The sequence below is a fragment of the Vidua macroura genome, chromosome 5, assembly GCF_024509145.1.
Source record: "Vidua macroura isolate BioBank_ID:100142 chromosome 5, ASM2450914v1, whole genome shotgun sequence".
NCBI classification, from domain to species: Eukaryota; Metazoa; Chordata; class Aves; order Passeriformes; family Viduidae; genus Vidua; species Vidua macroura.
In genome coordinates this window covers 28653430-28676616 of record NC_071575.1, presented here as the reverse complement: position 1 = coordinate 28676616, position 23187 = coordinate 28653430, and the positions used below count along the sequence as shown (strand labels likewise).

General features: G+C 44.5%; 1 protein-coding gene across 1 annotated transcript; it reads right to left on the bottom strand.

Annotated features, from left to right (window-relative positions):
* Positions 1-1956: 1956 nt before the first annotated feature.
* LOC128807711 (cystine/glutamate transporter-like) lies at positions 1957-20030 on the bottom strand. Its single transcript, XM_053978262.1, has 13 exons — positions 19803-20030; positions 16787-19096; positions 14458-14584; positions 13587-13702; positions 12802-12927; positions 10351-10450; positions 10216-10260; positions 9895-10018; positions 9480-9583; positions 7520-7616; positions 6596-6745; positions 4138-4312; positions 1957-3322 (listed from the first exon to the last, which is right to left on the bottom strand). Exons 2-13 carry the CDS (start codon positions 16977-16979, stop codon positions 3258-3260), a joined length of 1422 nt encoding a protein of 473 aa, XP_053834237.1. The 5' UTR covers positions 16980-19096; positions 19803-20030; the 3' UTR covers positions 1957-3257.
* Positions 20031-23187: the final 3157 nt, after the last annotated feature.

The following is a 23187-nucleotide window of genomic DNA, read 5'->3' as shown; positions in this document are numbered from 1 at the left end:
TCTGGGCTCCTGTCACTGTTCTTACCTAGAGCCAATTCCCCTCAGCCTTCCAATGGCTGGGGATCTTCAGGATTTTCTCCTTTCTATAAGGAGCAGCTTCTGTCGAACATCATTCTTGGAAAGCCAACAGCTGGCACTGCCTTGCAAAGTGCACCCCCCAAATCTCAGTGCAGGAAGTGGGTGCATTGTTCACCCCGCTCTCCCCAGGGTTAGTGATGGCACAGGTGAGGGGTTTGCAGCAAGCAGAGCCACACTGAGCCACACAAACCTGTGTGTGCCAAGCACAGAGCCCTGTGAGACAGGCTCGCTCAGCCCTCGGGGTCTGCACCGTCCCAGGTGTTTGTGTTCCTGCACCTCGAAGTCTGATCCTCCTCTCTGCCCTTCCCCACACATATCATATAAGGCTTAGAGCTTTCCAGTCTGACCTCCAGCCTTTCAGAAGCTGACAGTGTTTCCCAGCAGAGCTCTGAAGCATAAAGCTTAACAACATGTCAAGAAGTCTTAATGATACAAACTTGTTAAGCCAAAAGCATTTCTTTGACTTTTTTTAAATCTCAGATTGTGTTCAGTTGAACTGCCCAGAACATTTTTCTTTCCTGGTGATCCAGTCACACCAGATCTGTAGTGGCTGAAACACATAAATCTCTGAATTTCCAGAAAGGGTACAACTCTGAGTGCATTCTACAGACATAGCATTAAAATAAACAAACCAACCCAACAACAACAAAACCCCTAGAGCACACACACAAAAACCAAACCAAACCAAAAAGAAACATCACAAATGTGATTATGAGCTCACTTTCTTTCACTTCTGACCATTCTTGAAGTTCTTAGAGTCACTGAGGCCTAAGTGCTTCAGTAGACATGAGACAGGAGCTTTAGGAAGAGCTTTCTGGCTTGGTAGAAAATGTTTACATATCTTTGCTGGGAGCAGCACACCATCCTCTTTAAAAACAAACAACTCTCCACAAACTAGAAACTTGAGCTCACTGTAAACAGATACCTTCTGAACGTTGTATTTTTTATTTTTATCCCTTTTAATTGCAATGTCATCCGTGGAGCTGTTGAACCTCTGATTTCTCAACCATGGTACTATATCTGTCTGCATTTCCAGAATCTGGGAATGGAACAGGTCTCAGATCCCTGCAAGATCATATTCCTGCACAGTCAGCAGAGGCACCCAAGTGTGGTTTCCCAGCATATGCCAAATGACTTATCCTTCATAAAGAAACCATGGTCCAGCAGGTAGCTTTACTTAGTTCCTCCCAGGAATTTCAATTCTTGTTCGCTTTTTCTCTTTAGAGGAAATGGACAAAGAAGGGATTTTTCACCCTTTGTGGCTCTGTGACACGCAGCAGCTCTGTTGCAATTTCAGACTGCTCCAAGGTTTGGTGTGGGAGTCCTGATGCTATAACACGTGCACACTGTGCTCACATGGGTATTGCAGCCTGGGACCAGGCTGGCAGTACATCATGCTTTTACCTTAAGATGTGTAAAATCCCCCAGACCAAAGTGGGTGGACCCAGGAAATGTTGGGGTGATTGAGCTCACCTGGTTCTGCAAGGTCTTCTGCAGATTAGCCCCCCAGCCACTCATACTGGGTCCTGGTCCACCACTGGGGTGCTGTGGGAAGGTGTGCCAGGCAGTTCAGCTTCAGCAAAGCCTGGCATAAGGAGAGATTGGCTCTTGTCTGGGATCCTGGAAGCATTTCCAGATCTCACTTGAATCCATTCTACCATTTAAAGCCAGTAACTTCCCTGTAGGTTGCGATGGTTTCCGCTGTGAGGATTTTCCCAGTGAGACTGTATTTCCTGTTGGACAATGTCCAGCAGCTTGTAAATTAAATTGTGGGAGGGTAGTGGGGAAACAAGCCCTGCAACCACACTGCTGCTGTCCCAGCTTAATTCAGCACAGGAACAGGAAGTAGGCATTACAAGAATAATAATTCTCAATTGCTTTGAAAATAACCCAACTTTAGTTCCAAAATTTTACATGTTTCAGTATATTACATTGGATTTGTAAATGGTACTTTGTTTTTATTTTAAGTACATAAATGTTTGATACAAAGGATTAAAAAATGCTCCACATTCTGCTGTTCCTCTTTCCAGCAGTCATTAGAGGAGTCTCAGCATGCTACTCCCCATCTTTTAGGAACCTATTAACAATTACGTGATTGTAAATCGCTAATTGCTGTATTATCTGGACATAACATTGCTACATTAATAATGTAAACCAAAGTAATCCAATAATGGAAACCTTTCTTGTGACATCCTTCCAATGAGTGTTTATGGATTAAATCAGCAAGTCATGCGCAATTGGCAAGTTAAAGCTTGGATGTGAAGTCGCTCATGTCTTCTTACAACACCAGAAGATGCATTTATTCAGGAATCTGCCCAAGTCTCATCAGTGGTCCTGTCTAATTAAAGGAGGAATTGTATTTCACTGGAGCTAGGCCAAATTCTGAGTTTGCAATTTCACTGGTGAGGAGTGGGTCTGGGAAGCTGGGGGAGGGACCAGGATCTCTCCTGTCATATTCTAGTTGACATTTAACTGATTGTTTTAAAAATGCATTTGTACATTTAAAAATGTAATTTCAGAAAATTAAAATTAAAAGTTGAAAGATTATTTCAAAGCTAAAAAACTCATTCTGCTTATATAAAAATCAAAGCAAAACATTCTGACTTGACTTTGTTAATACTTGAATTTCAAATATCTTCTCATTAGCTCAATCTGCACTTTCTGGTGGATAAAATTTTATCGTCCTTCATTCCCCTTTCCAATTCATCTGCCTTATCCCTAATTAGCTCTCCCCAACCCTTCCCCTTGTCCAACAAGGCTGCTAAAGCGTTTCTGTTTGAAACTTCCATTTGGCTTCCATGTATTGGATTCTAAGTTTTGCAACATGCCCACTTCCTCTATTTGCCAAGCCAGCAAAACAAAATACTGTCTCTGTACAAACACACATTTTTTCTCAGGACTGGGCTAGGCTGCAAAATTAGGATCTTGGTTTCAAAGACACTCTGCAGGCAACGCAAGCTCATTTCAGAGAACTAGTTTGCTCTTCTGAAAAAAATAAAAGGGCAGGAACAGATCCCACTTGGCATGCTTAGGAACACTTGCAGCAAGGTTTTGGCTCAGTCATCCTCAGCTGCATTGACTAAAAAGAATAAAAGCATGGCCTGCTTTTGGTAGGATCAAAGGTGTCAAAAATGGTGTAAGTAGATTTTTATTGTCTTCTGTGAGTTTTGATGGTTTTCTCAGTAAGTCTTGATTTCTTGTTGGACAACTTCCAGCAGTAACTGTAGTTTGTGTGTAAGATAATCTGAAAGGGTGGGAAAAAAAAGGAAGGAAGCTTAGTCCAGAGGAAATCCTGAGATATGGCTGAAAATCAGAGCATTAGCACTGATGGCTGGAGCACTTTATATTGGCAGATCACTGTATCTGTTTCCTTTCTTGCTATATGTTTTCTTCTATTTAGTGGTTACTGATGCACCTCCATCCAACAGCAAATCAAAAGAAAACAAGACTTGGAACAGAAACGACAGATTAAACTCAAACCCAGGCCCTCATTTCTGAAAAAACCCTTGTGACACCATGCCTACATACAAAGGAAATCTGTACTGGACACTGCCTGGAGTGGAGATGTACTTCATTTCCATGGCTACATTTGTGCCCAGACCATCCTGGCCTCTTCACCAAGCATACAGACTTCCGGCAGTACTCATCTCCTACCAGTCCTCTCGCCAGACTTTCAGCAAGCAAGTTTGTGCATGGGGTTACAGCATCTGCCTGTAGTCTCTCCATCCTAACTTTTTGCCTTTCTGCTCCATGTGAGACAAATTTCACCCAGAGTTGGTAATCCCAAAGACATGATAAAGTTTAGTAAGTACTAGGGCTGGGGTGGGAAAGCGACCCTCTTTGGTCCCCCTCAGCCTTGTCTTTGTTAAAACAAATTTGGCTGTGGAGGCTGTGCCTTGGGAAAGACACCAGCGTGGTGCCAGGGGTCATGATTTAGGTTTCATGAGGTCTGTTGGTCAAGGAGCAATTTGCATCAGAGATGAGCCCTGGGAACAAACCAGCATCCCGACCCTTGAGCATGTTTAGGTCCACAATACTAAAAGTGAAATGCATACTTACAAAACAGGTTACGGCAGCGGTCTGACATCTGCCTGTGAATTATGAGGTAGTAGACTGGAAAACCACTCAAAACTATGGTGCATCCAATGCTGATGTTCACAGGGTCTGAGTAGAAAGACATTGCCACTGTGAAGAGGCAGATGATGGTAAAAGAGACAGGAACAAACAGGGGAACCTGGGGAAAAAAGCACAGAACAATATCGGGGAAAGTGGTGGCTGTAAGCCGATCAGGCTCTGTATGTGCCAGCACATACTGTAATTGTTTATCCATCTAAAGAAAATGAGAAGAATCATATCCTGTCCTGCAGAATGCTTCTGTACAATCAGACTGCAAACAACTGCATCAGCTTTCGATGCAGTGTATGCCCCCTATATTCATGTGCACCAAAATCTAAACCTCACTTGCAACTGGAAGCCGAGCAGGGGGAGAAGCCACCTACACCCCAGGGCTCTGTGAATGTCCTGCTCCTGTGCATGCACAAGCACACATACCTACTTGCCACCTAAGGCAACTGCTGAGGGAAAATCTGAAGCCAAGAAAGAAGTGACACTTTGAATCAAACTGTTCTGTGCTTATAAAATTCATGACTCATGTTGGCCTGCCTCCAGGTCACCTGAGACTTATAGTGACTAAACCAAGACAAACCAGACTCCCTATCCCTATCTCTGTAGTACCTGCACCAAGAACTCCAGCTTCAGCAACACCATGAAGAAAATCAAAGCAGCACTCAGCACTTCAGCCTTATCCTACTGGATAAGCCAATTCATCTGGGTTATTTGGAGAGCAAATAGGAAGACTGCCATAAATAATAAAACTGTGAAACACTCCCTCTGTCTCTGGATCCAAACTCTGCCAAGAAACTCCTCGCCATGGCTGATGGAATGAAGGAGCTGCTCTCACATAGGGTGACAATCTTTACCAGTAATAAAGATTGTATTTTGGATACACAACATGCCAAGTTGGAAGAGATCAGTTGCTCTAGGTATGGCAGCCATCCAGCCATCAAACTTAGGTACTCTTGTCTTTCCAGCCAGAGCATCCCCTGCCAGCCGCTCCTACACGCACACACTCACGCTGCACATCTGCTCGAGAGGTGTGCGAGCGGACTGCTCCCTCCTCTTTTCGGTGTTTTCTCATCGTTTTTAACACAAAATGTTGTATGGGAGTGAGTACCAGCCCTTTCACACGTACGCCACGCTTTGTTCGCCACCGGGCAGCGGCAGGCGACGGCCCGCGTGCGGCCACTAGAGCGCAGCACGTGCCCGCGCCACCCGCAGTTCCTGCCTCTTGAACAGAAGTGAGAAAAAACAGGGAAAAGGCGGAGGCAAACCAGCCGAACTGACCCAAAAGCCAGTATTTCCCTCTCTCTCCCGTTTAATCGCCATTTAGGAGCTGCTAGAGGTCTGAATCTTTGTCTGAAGAAAGCCAAGGCAAAAATCTCGGCATCTGAAACCAACAACAGTGCCACCCACTAATAAATCTCCCCTGAGAAGATTGGTTTGAAAGGAAAACTAAAAACTGTTCAGTTTGGTTCTGGGGGAGTACCCGAGTGCAGCCAACCAACAAACTGGGAAGCTTCAAGGTCTCTGCTGAATGCAAAGACCGAGAAGAAAAATTATCCCGAACTTTGCAGGAGGATGCACCCAGCTCATAGAGGAGCCCTGCGAGCTGCAGGAAGTGTTTCTGTCCCCTGAGCTCCTCGCTGTCCAGTGCCAGCGGCCCCGGAGGTCATCTCTCTTCCCGGGAGCTGCTGCCTGGAGGTACCATGCAGGGGTGACCAGAGTCAGGAACAAACTGTCTGCCTCAAGCACCGCCCCAGCCTAATGCCCTCTGTGCGTTACCCGGCAGTGGGAAAGGTGCCCAAGCACAGGAAAGCTGCTCCAGCATCCCCTGCTGACATGAGGGGGATCCTAGCACCCAGCGGAGTGAGAGAGGCCACAAGAGGGGCCCACAGCTTTACATGAGACAATATTTCTATACCAGAAGATGATTCCTCCCAAGTCAGGTTTGCTCCCAGGACCTCTCCACCCATGTTCCTTTTCTCTCAAGCCTGACACCTTCCTGTTTCTCAGCTAGAGTTGAGACTTACCCACCATTGAAATAACATCCAGGCAAGAGTCACTTCTTGTAGGCCACAAGAGATGAGCCAGAAAACTGCTCTCACTACATCTCCCAGTTCCAAGCCTGAAACTTTGTCCCTTGTAGCAAGCAGTCTTCTAACAGATGCATCTGGTGACCCCATGTAGAACTGGCTTTATAGGATTTATCACATCTGGCTGTTTGGGCACATCAACCAGTTTCAGGAGCTCCCCATAGGCATTACTAAGCATCAGGGACTGAAACCTCTTAGAGACTAAAGGCAACCATGGCCATGTAATGCTGTAATTATGAGCAAATCAAAGGGAGGGATGCCAGGCCTGCAGGTTCCTGGCTGGCAGGTACGTGCTGTGCTTTTACCTTGAAGGGGCTGTGCAGCTCTGGGTGACGGTGGCGATGGACGATGAGCCCAAGGGTGGCTAATCCTATGAAGAGCCATCGGGAAAAGCTGAAGAAGTTCAGCAGATGGTAGATGTCCCCGATGCACACCATGGCAGTGACCAAAGGGAACTGAATATTGTGAACATGAAATGCAGTCATTACAGCTATGGATCACCTCCTCCAACTCCCCCACAACTACTTCACAACCCTAGCATTTTGGAGGTTAGAGAGCTTTACAAAACAGTGTCACAGACTGAAGGCAAAAGACCTAAAGGCACTGATCTGTAGTGCTACAGAAAAGAGCGATCATTTCAAGATCAGCAGCATCTTCGATGCTTCATGTCCAAGCCAGGGCAATTAAAACATGACCCAAAAGCCTGCACTGCTGGTACACAGGCTATCTACAATGACATCTGCTAAGTTTTTAGCAGCTCAGCCAAGCTGCAACAAGTACTGCAGCACAGCTGGGATGGAGCTGGACCATTGCCATAAAAAGAACCCTGAACAAACCAAAAGATGAGACCAGATCATCTCTACAAATGCTCATTCCCTGCATTTCCACCACACCTGGGAATTTTAAATTTCCAGATAGCCAAAGCCTGGCAGAGCTATTTTCATAAAGCAATATCAAGCAGCACCTGTGGCAGATGGTAGGGACTGTGTTTTTAAAAAAGGTGTCTAATGTTATAAGGCAGGGACTTCAAGGTTGTACATTTGGATACCACTGCTAACTCAAGGGGACTTAATATTTTGCAGCCATTTCCTGTATCCTGCCTTCTTTATTTTCCAGGGGGTAATTTAATGTCCCAACACCCTCTAAAACTCCTCAGTTTATCCAGTCCTTGCAAGAAAGCCAAGACAGCAAAAGAACAGAGCATGTCACACACAGCCAGATCGCCTTACCATTAACATGACAGCAGGAAGGGGGGTATGCCTTCGAATGTGGATCATGGAGAAGAGAGGAGGCCACTGCCCTTCCCTGGAAGCCACAAACAGAGTCCTAGGAAAAGACAGGGAGCTCTGTACATTAACATTCTACATCCACATTAGAAATGAGATGAGTCACTAGACTGACCCGAGGCATCAAGGCACCCGCTCCCTTCCCCAGCACAAGTCTGCTGCTATTCAAGGCCACAGTTTTGTCTTTAGCTGCACTTCCATAGAAAGTTTGGTTTGGGTTGTCCCTGCCATGGACAGGGACAGTTTCCACTAGACCAAGTTGCCCAGAGCTCCACTTTGGGGGTATTTGGAAGAAAACCAAGGCTGAGCTCCCACAGCTCTCCCAAGACCAGTTCAGTGCAATTCAGAGCCCACCATCAGAACCACTGGCAGTGTCTCCGTGGGTGCCTCATTAGCAAAGACCTTTGGGCAAGTCCAAAGTGACCATGAATGAACTCAGACTGGAAACAGGAGTAAGAAAGTCTCTTGCCATCAAAAAAGGAATTAATCTTTCCAATGAAAAGGAAGTGGAGGGATCACAAACTTCAATCCTTTATAAGAGAAACTGGTGAGTTTATGAAACAGGATTGTCAGCTTTGAAGCCTATATTCTTATATGTACATATATAGAAAAAATAAAGTGCAATCTCCTCAAATGACAGATGATTTCCAATCCTCTGGTCAGCTGTTGGAAAATACAGTTTGTCATACTGCCAAGAGACCAGCTACCCACAAGAACAGCTACAAAATGAGAGCAGAGTTCCTTGCTTGCATTCCTCCTTTGACTCGTGAAAGAGCAATTAGGGAGAAGACAATCACATCCAATTTTAGAAACTTAATATTAAACAAACCATGCCAGAGCATCAGCTGGGCTGAAGCAGGGCCCCAGGCAGCTGGGGCACAAGTGTACAACTGGTTTTATTGCTGTCTCTGTGGCTTTGCAGGGGTGTGGCTGGCAGGCAGCCAGAGAGGCCCCATCAGTGTTTAGATGGACTTTCGGCAGTGATTATGTTAATGATGCCAGGATGGGGAAGAGAAGGTCAGTAGGGGACATGAAGAACCTCTGTGCTGTCCAGAGACTTCTCATCCTCAAAGAAAACCATTATCTGGAGCAGCTAATGGTAAGGATTATCCACACCTGTATTTAATACAGGACTTCAGGGTAGTGGATCAGATAATTCATTAGCTTTCAGGCTATGAAACATTCCTTTCAGATCAACTGATCTGAATCAAAGCTGTGAAGCAAAACCCACTGCAGAGAGTTTGCTCAGCTCCACAGGACCAGCACAACATACTTTTTCATAAGGCCTGCCCTCCTCTCCAATTTCAAGGCTCCCATAAGGACACAGAGTGTGGCAGACAGTGAAGCTGGCAAGTTTGTTTTTCCATCGAACAAAGCTTTTCTTGTTGCTATAACAAGACTTCTTGAACCTTGACTATTGCTTTAGGAATAGCCCATCCCAATGACATTTCACTGACTTCAAAGCAAAGTTCTCAAGGGAGAGTTTGCCTAGAGAGCCTCACAACAGAGGGACTCCATGCCCTCCAGCAGCACAGCTGGGTAAACCCAGTGGAAGAAGATTCAGTCTCACTGAGCAGCTGCCAACATCAACAAAGCCTTTTGTTCACCAGAAACATTGACATTTCACTTTAAACTGGGGATTTAACTGAAGGGTAGGGGAGAAGATAAAAATCTTTGTTTGTGACCAGTCCTGGATACCAAGGTCAGGACCTGGTCAGAAATAGAAAAAGCAGACTCTTAGCCAAAAGGGACCATCTGTAACTGACAACCTGGGAGTCAAAAGCCGTATTTTTCCCAGAAGAGTGGCTAAAATGCCACTGTGTGGATGGGTAGTTACATAGGTTGGTGATGCTTCCCTCTGATTCAGTGAGCCAAAAGCATAATAGACCCTTAGGGATGTGACCTTGAAAACGTGAAGATTCCTCCATTCATGGTTCCAAAGCAGGACAGTGCGACAAGGACAGGGACCACGGAGATCAGGCTTTTGAAGGCTCGCTGCACAAAGCTCTGGAGGAAGAGCAAACATGACTTTAGGGAATATGTGGTGATCTCTAGGTGACATCAGGGTCAAAAAAAATAAAACTTCTTCCATTGAAGGAGTAATATAGAAGTCAGAAATCTCACCTTTTCTACTGTCATCTGCAGGTTACTTTTCATTATCTTTTAGGCACAACAAGAAGAATTTACTGTTGCCCAGTAATCCAGAGAAATTACAAAGCGATAAAGCATTTTATAGGAAAACCATCTCTGAAAGACTTGCCATGACCACAGCATAAGCTGGCCACATTGAGGAGATAACAATAGCAATGACAACTCACCACAGCCACAGCAGGAGAAGCCAGAACATCTTCTTTTCCCAGGACTGTGTAATAGGAGATGTTGGTGAGCATATATCCCACAATTACCGTGATCACAGACACGATGACAGCGAGGGGGATATTTCTGCAAGGAAGGGGAACACACACACACACAAAGAACAAGCTGCTATCCCTTGTTATGCACAGTACTACTGCAGATTTTTTCTGGTAGTACAATTGATTGCAGTCAGGTGAACCCACAAACTTATTCCTCCTGTACTGCAGGGAAAGCTGTGGGACCCCCGAGGCTGGTAACCCAGGGCAGCTTCCTCCCAGCCTTACCGTTCAGGTTTGACCAACTCTTCACGCACAAAGCTGGTCTGAAACCTGCACGATGGGAAGAGATGGGGTGAGAGTCTGAGTCATGCTGGGGGGCACCTGTCTGCTGCCTGGGAAGTGCCCTCCCATTGCACCTACCAGCCGGAGTATGCGAACATGCCTGCATAGAAAGCCAGGGGGAGTTTATCCAGAACCAGCGACTGTCTGTCAAAAGCATCCTGGAAGTTCTCGGTATGGCCTGCAGAGGAGATAAACAACGGACACAGAGCAGAGAAACGTCAGAGACAGGCTTCCTTCCCTGGAGGATAACATCCCTTGTACCTCTTGCCCAGACTTGGAAGTGTGTTTGTGATTTCCTTGGAGAACGGTATTCAAATTAATTTCATTGCTGTTGCTGATATGTTTACTTTCCTATAGTGACATTAAAAAACAACAACAACAACAACAAAATCTATCCCTTGTCCAGTTATGGTAGGCATTTCAAGAAGGGCAACAATAATAACTAGTTGTTTCCAACAGACCCTGATGTCGGAACAGGAAATCATGGAGACGAGCTGATCCCAGTTGTCCTCTCCTTCCTTTAGGCCCAAAATTAAGTTGTTGGATTGACCCCTATGTTCGCCCCCAACCCCCTCAGCAGCTGGACACACACTCCTCTTTGATGTGGTGCAGCCAGCGAGGCGGCTAACTCAGCTCTCACTGTGCTGTCTCCTGTTCCTGCTGCTGGAGCACTGACCCCAGCCCTGTGCTGGCCAGAGCATGGGAACCAGGCTGGAGGAGGGGATGGGAGCAGGCACCTGCCAGTCTGACCCACCACCACTCACCCACAGGAAAGGACACAGAGTGCGAAGCAAATAACCTGTTCAAAATAGAGGTGTCTCAGATATTTACCAACTCCCCTAATTTTCCTTCAAGTTCTCTGCTTGAAACAACAACACAAAACTTAACAAAAAAAAATCAAAGTCAGGATTCTCTCTAAATCAAAACAAAAAGATTTAGAGAAGAGAACAACTCTGAATGGCCTCTCATTCAAACACAGTCAAAAAGAATTGCATTCCCAACGTTTTCAAATCCAGGTAACCCAAGGTTTGGTTCCACATCTATGTTCAACTTTCCATAATAAACTCTCTTTAAGAGGTGAGAAGCTTTCCTAGTTGGACTTTACCAGGCAAGGGGTGATATGGCACAGAGCACATGGAGAAAGTCAGGCCACTTCTATGGAGGTGCTTCTGCAAGAAGCTCAGTGATGAGATCTGGGCACTTGGGTTTGAAACACTGGCCCAGCAAGTCTCTAATATAAGCCTGAGCCAAAGAGAAGGTAATGGCAGAAGTGCAATCAAAAAAAAAAAAAAAAAAAAACCAGCACAAAGCAGAGGAGTCATCCAAAATTATTTAAAAGTACAAAACTGATTTTTAAGCACAAAAAAAAAAAAAAAAAAAAAGTCAATTTGAAAATAGGTTTGAAGAAAACTAACCCAAAATGGAGTGGGTCTATTGGGGTATTTTATTTATGTTCCAAAATGATGGCTGGTAAGTGATGGTGCATGAAAAGGATTTATTGCCTGCAATGCATTAATGAGCAATTTACAGTCCCCCGTGAGTCACAATAAATACAACCCATCACACTGGAGTCTCTTGGTGAATTCTCCCTCCAGATGTCACCTGCACTTATCCTTCCCACCAGAGGACTGGGTGCCAGGGCTCCAGATTGTCATTTGAAGGCATTCCTAACAATAATGGCTTGGGATTCCTAGCTGCAGGGCAGCCCTTTAGTTCAGAAGTGCTGCCAGCCCAAGGGGAGCTTTGCACATTCAAAGGAGCCAGCTCCAGACATCAGAAAGAAACATGAACATGGAGCCCATTGCCTGTGGTGTTTTCTCTGTAGAAAAAGGTAATAGCATGAAGAGGGAGCAGGCTTCATCCCTTGAGTGGGAATGCCTTGGGCTTTTCTGTACACTGAGGCTTGGATTAAAGCCAGTCATCTTGTATCGTTCACAGAAGATCCTACTGGTAGGGTTTTTCTCCCCCACTCTGCATATGGGCATGAAATCCTGTACCAAGTTCATTGTAAATTCACTAAATTACCACCCATCTCGATCTGGAGGTAAAACACATTAACTTGTGCCACAGAAGGGTTAGAGATGCCATTACCAGGGCTCAACTGAGGGCTGGTAATTCATTGCACAGCTGTGATTGATACAGGGGATGCTGTCACATATCCTAAATGTCCATTGAATATGTGCTGCTTTGGAAAGATTTCGAGCTACACTGGACATAGATAAGTCTGACTCCAAAGAAAGACCATCTACAGAGGAAGGTTAGGGTGACCCTGGGTAGGATCACACTTCCTCTGGCACTAAAACCCACTAAACTTTGGAAAAAGCCCCACCCAGCCAGTGCATCAGCCCAGTGCAATGATGCAGCTTGTGCCAGCTACGCTGGTCTCAGCTCCCAGCTAATTCACATCTGGCACATGGACAGAGAAAGCTCCTGCCAGCTGAGTGAGCACCACACTTGTCACTTGGCACTGATAAAAGCCATGACAGGGGTCACATCGAGCACCCTCCTCAGCCATGCAGCAACACCTACCCTGGGCCAGCAGCATCATCCCTGGCACGATGATGAGTGCAAGAGCCAGGAGTTTGACAATGGAGAGAGCCGTCTGCAGCCGCGCACTCCAGGTGACGCTCCAGGAATTGAGGGTGAGGACCATATCTGGAGAGGAAACCACACTGCTACAGCTGCAGCCTGTGCTCAACACACACAGGAAAAAATACAGCAGCTCTCCCTGCCCTAGGGATTCTCACGGAAGGTGGCATCTTTATGCCTTAGAGAGGATGCTTGGTATGAAAGATGTCAGGAAATATTAGTCAGTGTTTAAAGAGGGAGCTGACTTACACTACTAAAAGGGAGCAGGAACCTGGTTCCTGCTGGGTGATCCAGACCTGCCTGGGGGAAAGGTGTGGGACATCTCAGCAGCCCTCTTGACAGCATTCCCTGTGCCAGTCCACATCAGTCTGGAGCAGGCAGGACAGTTTCATGGGCTGGATACACCAGGAGAGGAGTCCAAAACCTCAGGCCTTATACCCACAACTCCTGTGGCTTTTGCACAATTACACATGGAGAATTTCTTCTCCCACACCTGGCAAAATCCCCCTATCTAGGGCTCCAACTGGTCAACAGGGAGGCCCATTCCGCTTCCTAGAGAGTATAACAGCCCAAAACCATCACCTCGAATCAGAACATTTTGGTTGGCTGAGGAGGTAAGACAGGACCCTTATCCCACAGTTGTCCCAGGAAATAACACCCCATAAGTGCTCCTAGTCTAGGGCAGAGAGGCCAGGATGGACAATCCCATAAATGTTAGTACTTACAGTAGCCCAGGAGAGACACGAGCTTCACCGCAGGGACAGGGGCAGCACAGGGGGAGAAAAATGGCTCCAGCATGTAGCGTCCAAATGCCAGGGAAATCACAGCACTGTTGGCAGGCCTGGAGTGGGGAGTGTGGGGGGAACCAAGCACAAACTGGTCTGAGGATGGCTGAAAAATCGCATGAGGTAAAACTGCACAAAACTTGGGAAGGGGAGCAAGTTTCCCACCTGGCTTAATCCTCTCACCCATGCAGATGGTGAATTCCCATCAAGTTTTTCTCATAGTTTTTTCTCAGTAAATGGGTTAAAAACCACATGCTGCAGAATGATTAATTTCCAACTTGAAAGCAAAAGTTGAGATTAATCATACTAAGTAATGCAAGTGTAGTTCATATGTTCTGCTTCATCTAAGCTTACATGAAGGACACAGGTTATTGAGAGGTGAGGACTTCTTTTTTAATGTTAAAAAAAGAAGTAGTTCACAATTTTATAAATTATCGAACTTGGTGCTAAGCCAGGAAGTTGTCTCCACTTTCTGAATCTGAAGGAACCAAAGACGTTTCACACTGAAAACAGAAGATCTGAAATAAATCTGGTATCTATTGTCAGTCTCTGAAACACACCACAGCCCTTGGGGGATACGAGCTGCCAGGGGAGAAGAGAGATATTCTTCAAGTACAGAACACATTCAACATTTGTAACTATTTCAACATTGTGTCTTCTTCCTTTTATCACTGAAAAATCTTTTAAAATCATTCAGCTTGTTTCTACTCTTTCCTTTACAAACTGCCTGGACTGTAACCTGGCGCCATAACTTTTTGTAGTTTAAATTATCACGGCATCCAGGAAGAGGCAAGCAAACCAAATCTCTTACCTGATCGCAAAAAACTCTGCCCACAGGAATAAGAAGCTTGGCAGAGGCCCTAGTGTCTCCAAAATGTAGATATAATGTCCACCAGACTTGGTGATTCTTGTTCCAAGCTCTGCATAACACAAGGCACCTGGAAAAGTTCAGGTAGAAATGTACCGAGTAAATAATCCCAGGGATTTTCCCTTTTCTGTGTGTTTTTTCAGGGATTGAACAAATCTGTTTAAAATAAGTAGTGAATGAGAGGGAGAAAAAGAGGTTTAACAGAACCATTCTTCCCTATTTCTGTGCACTACCATGGTTTGAAGTAAGTTTTCAAGTAATTGGCTTACCTGTCATGTGGAAAGAAATTCTCTATTTTGTGGTTAATGTTACAACATTTCCATGGAAGCTCTGAAGAAGGGTGTGTGATAGAAATGCTGTACAGAGCTACAAGTGGTTTCCTTTGAAAGATACCCTGGATTCTTGCTTCTCCTCACTGTTAGACTGGTGAAATGGTGCTTACAAAGCAACTACAGCAGCTCAGCCACAAGCCATGGCTGAACTGGTCATTTCAATCATGTTTTTGATCTCAGGCCACATTCTTGTGTCCTTTTCTTGCATCTTCACATAAATCCCTTCCCTCCTTTGAATCCAGTGGTGACATGGCCATGCCTCCAAGTCCCATGGCAATCATGCCATATTCAGGTCATGCAGGATGGTGACCACCTCAATGTTTCCTGCCTCCCTGTTGGAAAATTTGTGCAGAATTCCTGTTCAAAGCATCAAATATAGGCAGAGAGCTCGCAAGAGTCCAGTGGGTCCCTTTAAGTGCTTCAAGCATGCATATAAGTATGTTCCTGAGCTCCTGGAATGGAACTTGTATATATGCCCCACTTGAAAGGAAAAAAAGCATAAAAGAAAGCAGGCCTTTGAAATATACTGCAAAAAAGTGTCAGAGAAATGATCAGGGGAGGTCATCAAGCTGATAAAAGGGAAGAACAAACCAACAAATCCAGCTACAAAATGCAATCACTTGATAAAAAGGCTCCTAAGGCCCTTCCAGGAGACTGTATCAAAGGATGCTGTACAGGGAGAAAACTTTGCAAGTGCAGAGCTTGGCTATGTGATTACACATGCATTACACACACATTATCATTTACTGTTCTGCTTGGTTATAAGAAACACCATGCCCACATTATATTGCCAGCTTTTCTTTAAGCAGAAGTGTATAATTCATCAAACAGCCACACAGAGGTTGCAGTGTGAAATATTGGTACACATATGTTAAGAGCAAGAACAACTTGTTGCCCTATTAACAATTGAATGTCTCAATTTCTAAACTTGCATATACATGACACAGTGTCAAAGTGATTTCTTTTTCCACATGGAGTATTTATCCTTTTTTGTTTGTTTGTTTGGGGTTTTTTGTTTGTTTTGTTGGGGTTTTTTGTTTGTTTTGGTTTTTTGTTTTGTTTGTATTTTTGTGGAATTTTTTTTAGTAAGTTACAACAGAAGAAGAATGTTAAAGTCACCCACTATAATAAGCATCAGATTTCTCTCCTGGGCTGGGAGAATTTGCAGTTGTCCTAATAGCACCTTTAGAGAGTTTCTGAGATGGTGATTTTTTTTTACAGTTAATGAAAGAAACTAAAAGCCATGTGTTTTATCCACTGCAACTTACAAGAGCTATGTTATTTAAAAGAGCTACAATGAAACTGTTATCAAAAAGACAACCTTTGTGAGGAAAGACTGGTACTAAATGACAGAAATCAAGCCAATAGCAACACACAGAAAGTGGGGCAACATCAGACATCCCCACACCGTTTCTTACACCCAACACCCACCCTGGGCTGGTGCAGTCCCTGCAGCTCCCCAGGCACTCTGCTATTCTGCTCCAGCCATTTCTCTCTGACAGAAAGGGGGTCCCATGGGGCATACTGGGACTCTCCCTCTTACTCTCTTCACAGTGTCTGTGAAAAGCACAAGACAGCCCTCAGATTCCCTTTTAGGTGCCTACATCTCCCTTCTACTTTACAGGAGTCCCCTCATTCTCTCCCAGCTTTCCTGGCAGAGACCATGCTGTCTCCATTTGCAGTCACTGTCACTCCCCTGCCCTGGACTTGTACATGAATTGATATTCACAGACCATAAGTTCTGGAAGTTTGTCCATTACCCCAGGGAAATAATTTGAACTAAAAACTCCTAGTAACCATGCCCTGACTTCTTAAACCTTTGTTGCAGCAGAATTTTTGGGTTTATTATTCATCTCTCAACTTTCTAAACATTAAAATGTGCAGGGGCTCCCCTCACCTCCTGGCTGCTTAAGCAAAGGCTGCCAAAGCTCAGCACTCACCAAACATGGAGAGGAGCCCACAGGAAAACCAGACGAGTAGGGAGAATCCCACACTGCCGGAGTTTTTCAGTACTCCTTTGGGGGAAATGAAGATGCCACTGCCAACCATGCTGCCGATGAGCAGCGAGAAAGCCCGCAGCAAAGTTATCTTTTTCCTCAGGAAGATGGCCTCTTCTTTCTTGTCTTTCCCCATGGCTTTCTTCTAATCACAGGGGAAGGTCCCACATTCAGGAGCTACAGTCTCCCAAGTGTCCTCAAGGCTCACCTGTAAGACAAGGAGTTAGGGATTCAAGGATCTTCTTTTCGGGACATAATTTTTTTTAGGAACTGGACAAGAGCTGTTGAATCTGTTCTCCCCAGCTGCAGGAAGTACCAGCCAAACCACAGGTGAGTAGAACACCCTTGGTATCATCTCTCTCATCAGTACAGCTCCCAAGAGACACTTCAAGTGTTTTCTGCTTCTTCTTCCAGGCAGCACAGGGTGTTACATGTTGCATGCCTGCCACACCTCAGGACGATTCCCATATTTGACTTTGAGTAATGTCAGATTGCCCAGACTGGAACTGTCCAGCTTGGGGTTAATTTAATGGGTTCTAATAGGGGGTTACATGGATTGCAGCTCACTGGCAAAAAAGAGATTTAAAGTTGTAAGCCTAACAATTAATACCTTGAGAATCTCTGAGATGAGAAAAACATTAATCTGTATTAGTTGGTACACAGAGAGGATTTAAGCTTTTTAAGCTTCCTATCCACCCTTGCCGAATGAACTAGCCCTGATTTTCTCACTAGAGCTCCATTTAATCAGTGTTTCTTAATATAGAGTCAAGCTTTTTTGCTTTCAAAGTACTGAAGTGTCAGGAATAAGTATTGTTTACAGTTGTAAGACAGAGCTTAGTCATGACTAACAGACGTGCCATTTCTTCTATTAATACAAAAAATTCTTTGGTAATAACAGCAGCAGTGAAGTTTTTCCAGAAAAGAAGGAACTTCAGACACTTCAGGGATCATAAGTTGATCCAGATTTAGTTCTCACAAACTGCAGCAACCTCCCACTTCCCCTCCTTGTCTCTCCTGTCTCTATCACCCCTAAATTGGCAACTTCACCAAGAAACTTACCTTCTGCATAGGTAGGTAAGATGAATTCAGGTCAGTTACTACAGCCTAATTTGCTGTAGCAAACCTATTTGTAGTTTCCTTAATAGCAAGGTAGATGTTTTACACTAGTAATTGTCGCTGGAAGAGCAGGCAAGGCAAGTCTGGAGTAGATAATTTGGCTCTTGTCCAGCCTCCTGCTGGACATCCCCAACAATGCTCACACACCCAGCTTCAGTGCTTTTCTTTTCATTATTCTAACAGAGTAAATTGCATTATGCTAAATATTCACCCCAGCCCCATGGCTGTGTATTATTGCAAAGTTACACTTTACATGAGACCCTATTTTATGGGTTTCTTGAATAATTTAGTAATTGCAATGGTGTGTCCACCAGGAGACAGTGGCCACCTCTAGAAGCAGACCTAAGCAGCCAGAAATTGCTCTCTTGGTAGAGAGATAAAAATGTTCCCCTAACTTTGAGGGGACATTTCTTGTTACCACTCACTCACGATACTCCTTGCATGCCCTGGGTAAATTCAGTGTAACCAAGGTCTTTTCTCCCCCACCCCCAGCTCTTTTCCCACCTGGAAGCTGGTTGGAGGAAGCAGGGTTATCACTTTCTCTGCACACATATGAGAAGCACATGCAGAAAGCCCTTTCTCCTGCCAGCAGCATGAGTTGGTTTCTCTGAGATTGCGCCAAGCCTGCACAAGCATCTTCTCAATCAAACCAGCCAATTTTAGTTATTAAACCTCTAATGAGTCCCATAGGACTCTTTAAGGCTCAGATGGGTCACATCAGCCTCGTCTGGTCCCACAGAGCTGCTCCTCAGAGTCCCAAAGCCTCATAGGGCTGCTGGAGACAGTGGCTCTGGAAGAGCACTGATAGATCCCTGGGAGCCTCCCAACCCCTCAGCTGCAGTTCCCTCAAACACCAATTAATTACCTTAACGTGAAATACCAATATGGTCTGGTGTTTCTCAGCTGAAGCGAGACCCACACAGCATTCATTTGCAGGAGTGAAACACAGAGCCTCACAAACTGAACTGAAGAGAGATGCTGTGCAGAGCTATGTCTAAAGCACTGTTCGGAGAGAATTAAAAGTGCACTTATCTGTTTGGCTGGGTTTTAAACAAAGCAGGTGCATTTACAATCCATCAGACTCCCATTTCTTGCTGGGATCCTGAAGCCACAGAAGACAGCGTCTCTTTGCAGGCTCTGAAATGACACAGAAAGAGCAGGAGAGGAACAAAAAAAAAAAAAAAAAGGAGAGATCAAATCAAATTTACAGACCAGGTTAATGATCCAAAGTAAACACCAAACTCTGTACTTCTGTCCCCATGCCCTTTTTTATTATTATTTTTTATTTTAATACTACTGCCATGCAAAAGTATGTGGAGATAAAACAATCCAGTCCAGTAAATTTGAGAAACATGAAATGTATCAGTACTTGTTCCAGAATTGGCTGAAGGAGGAGGAAAAAAGTGGAAAAGGGAAAAAAATATAAAGAGTAACAGAAAGCTATTGAACAGAACTTCAAAGAGTCACCTAGCAGAGCCCACAGCCCAGAGAGACCATTCCTGCCTGCTCTGCTTTCCAGCTACATTCCAGCACCAGGCACATTAAAATTCAGGGATGTTAATCCTTGTGGCAATGCTTAAGAATATTCACAATGTGCTTAGTGCAAAGGAAAGAGGCAAAGCTGCTTTTTGTTCACCCCTCTGACTTGAACGACAGGCTCAGATCCTTCTTGTCCCAAAATGCAGTACCTTTACAAGAGAGAGCTCATCAGTCAGCAGGGCTGGAGAAAAACACTACTCAAAGCTATTGCACAACTTATCACATACACTGGATCTTTCCTTCCTTGTTCTTAATTTACACTGATTTTATTGTTGGTTTGAGGTTTTTTAGATGTTAATCTTACCTCGCAAGCACCAGAGCGTGGATGGAGAGGGAGGAGACAGGCGTCAAGAGAGAATCGTGTCTGTAGTGGTGACTAGAAGCCCCAGCCAAGAGCAGGACCCACTGTGCTCAGCACAGAGGCAGAGTGGATATTACTCTGATGAAAAGCTAGTGAGATAAACAAGCAAGCTGGAAAAGGAGAGGAGGGAAACAGCATCATTCTCAGCTGGGAGCTGGGACCTAGAACAAGAAGTGACCTTTCTCTTCCTATCACGCAGAGAGCAGGTGGCATCCCTGGGAAAACAGACTATACCTCCAGAGTCCCAGTTCAATGACCTACCCCCTAAAAAACACCCCAGCTACTAGGGAATATTCCTAAATATTTACAGCTGTATTTTCTTTGCGTCTGCAATCAATATCACATAGCCAAAACAGGTTAACCCCTTCCTTTTTGTACTGCAAAATATGCAGGTGTCAAACTATTCCTTACAGTCTCACTATTTTTTCTTTTTTGGTGCCAAAAATGTCGCTCCAATTCAATGTCTACCACAAGGCACAGAATCTAACTAAATAAAATCAGCAGTGAATGGGAGCTTTTTTATTCATGCATGAAAGTAACATAAATAAGCTTTAATGAGGCTGCTGGTGGTCTGTTCTAGGAACTCAATCAGAAAATCTATTTAGGAGACCTGAGAGATGCTTGTTTAAAGACCAAAATGAACACAAGAAACAGGCTGAAGGGACAAGACACACAGCTCAGCTTCTTTTCAGTGTTCTACAGATGGTTTGCCACCCTGGATAAGAAACCAAAAGGGACAGCAGTTAATAAATCAGGCTCAGGCTTGCAGCCCCAGATATAGTAATAAATCCATGCAATTGCCTTAGGTGTAAATGTAAAAATAATTTCCATTGGTTTCTCTTTCTACAGAGTTTGACAAATATAATCATGTGAACTGTCTATCAAAAGACTACTATTTCCTAACATTTCTGTCTAAATGAAAAATTTTTTTGCCTTGACAGTAAAATTCCTCTTGGCTCAGGTCATAGCACTTCTGTCATCTCATTTAGACATTTCCAGTTGTCCTTCCAACAGGGGTAATTTTTCTGGAAAATAGACTGATGGTATGGTGAGTCTGGACCTCTTGATGATATGAAGATGACCTTTTAATTGACAACTTAGAAGTGTCGAATCCAAACTTTGGCTAAAAATTGGGCTAAACCAAGACCAAGGCTTTCAATCAGCTAAATTCCTGTTGGCTTGAGAGTTCCTTCCTACCATACACCAAGTTTAAAATTCTTCATTATGACCAGTCTGCCAAAGCAGACATTACAATTGGAGATGTTTTATAACCGTAGTGCTGATTGATTTCCAGGATGCATGGATCATACTGCATCATCTCACTTTTCTAGGCATCCGATTGTAACTCTCCACTCAGCTGCCACAAGGAACTTGCACTTCAGTGTATCCAGAACTGATTTCCCATTAATGTTGTTGTGCAGGAACATTGGCCCTTTCATGAGTATTTCTTCCTCACATCTTGCCAGTGACATGCAAAACACAAATCTGGAGAGATGCACACCTGATTAAAAAAGACTCCAGTCTTCTTCCATAGCACCAGCTATTAAAGACTGTCAGGGAAGTGCACCAGCATCCCTGTAAGATGAACTAACATGATTCGACTCCTCTTTCTCACAAGCAGGAGCAGAGAATACCCAAGGCATTTGCCCATCAGATCCAAAGGAGCCAGAGCACCAGACACTGGAGCACATGAATCCTAGGAAAACAAAGAAACAAAACACTTAACAAGAGTCTGTCTCACATAGTTGTGTTTCCTGAGGCCAATATCTTGGCTCTACATTATCTCTAGTGGGGCACAGTGCAGGGAAGTGCCCTCAGAGCTTTGTTCTTTTGTGGACAGTCCTCCAAGTAGCAAACTGTTTTCACTCTCCAGATCAGACCTCCTCCCTGGAACAAGACAATTTGTCCTATTCAAAACTGTTTTCTTAGCTGCGTAAGACAGAACACAAACAAAAATAAATCTAAACGTTTCTAGCAGAAGACACCCAACAGAGAAGTCTAATGTTGTAGCAAAGTACAGCCAAACTTTCCCCAAATGAGAATTCTTCTCAAGCACTTCAAATTTAGAAAAAAATCCATAGAGAGAAACGGCCCTCCTCATTCCAATGGTCTGTGGCACTGCATCAGTGCTGAGGTCTCAGGGCGTTGTCTGCCTTTGATCTGAAGCTGGGCACTGCCAATGCTCAACAGCTCTCATTCCTGCAGGGGAAATTCCTCCATGAACCAGGCCTTTGTTTCACCTCAGGCCTTGGCTGAGGGCTATAAGGACACTGCTTTCCAGCCACTGCTTGGTGACTTAGAAAAAAAACAAGTTTGAGAGGCTCAGGCTGCTCCATGGGAGCTGTTACTCATCCCTGGGGCTGTTGCTCTGCAGGGCTGCTATGGTGGGGTCTTCATCAAGGCCAGTATTCCCATCAGCAATAGGCCAATGGCACCATCATCCAGAACCAGGCAGTGATTTAGAGCTGCAGACTAATCCCTAAGCCTCTCCATAAATATTCTGCAAGAACAAGACACATTTCCTGAATGGGGGAAAATGCCAAAATGGCCACGGTCATCACCAGCTTTCCTCACAAAGAAGTAATTTCTCACTAATACCAGCTATCTTATCCTGCTACAGAGACAGGTCTCTCCTGGTAAAACTCCTGCTGGAGTCAGAAGAAACCCTCTGCTGCTTTTGCTGTTGTTAGATGGTGGGCCCCATTGATGGGGGTTCCTGATCTACCCTGCTCTAACCATCTGGAATGGAATCCTTTGAGAGCTGACTGAAGTAATAAAATTCCTCTTTTCCATATTGCTTCATATATTACATTAGTTTCCCCCTCAATCTCCCTGCAGTGCTGATGATTTATCACCTCAGGCCTCCAGTTCCCCTCAGACTCAACCTCAGTGCCTGGGTTTGCTCCTTCTCTTCTCACCTTCAAGGAATTAAAAAGAAAATTTAAACGTTAAAAAACAACAACCCTTTACACCTGCATTAGTCACTCACTTTGATTGCTACTCATGGTCTAATCCACAGTTAAACCTCAGTGTTTTATGCAAAATCACCCACTCTGGCAGCTGACTCACACACAGCCTAACCTCTGCCTTGAACATACCTCAGAGTGGGGGGGAGTCTCTCCTTTTGGCCTTTCTGCTCAGCTGTTACTCATTTAAGAAAATATAAGCCAAGTATACAATTATACTGGAAGGAACATGTTTCCTTGTTAGGCCTTTTTGGCTCTTATCCGGCAATTTGCAGGCAATGGGGATTTATATTTTACTACACAAAATTTTGGATTAATTCATTACCATTTTCCAGACCTCTGATAGAAGGAAGGGGAACAAG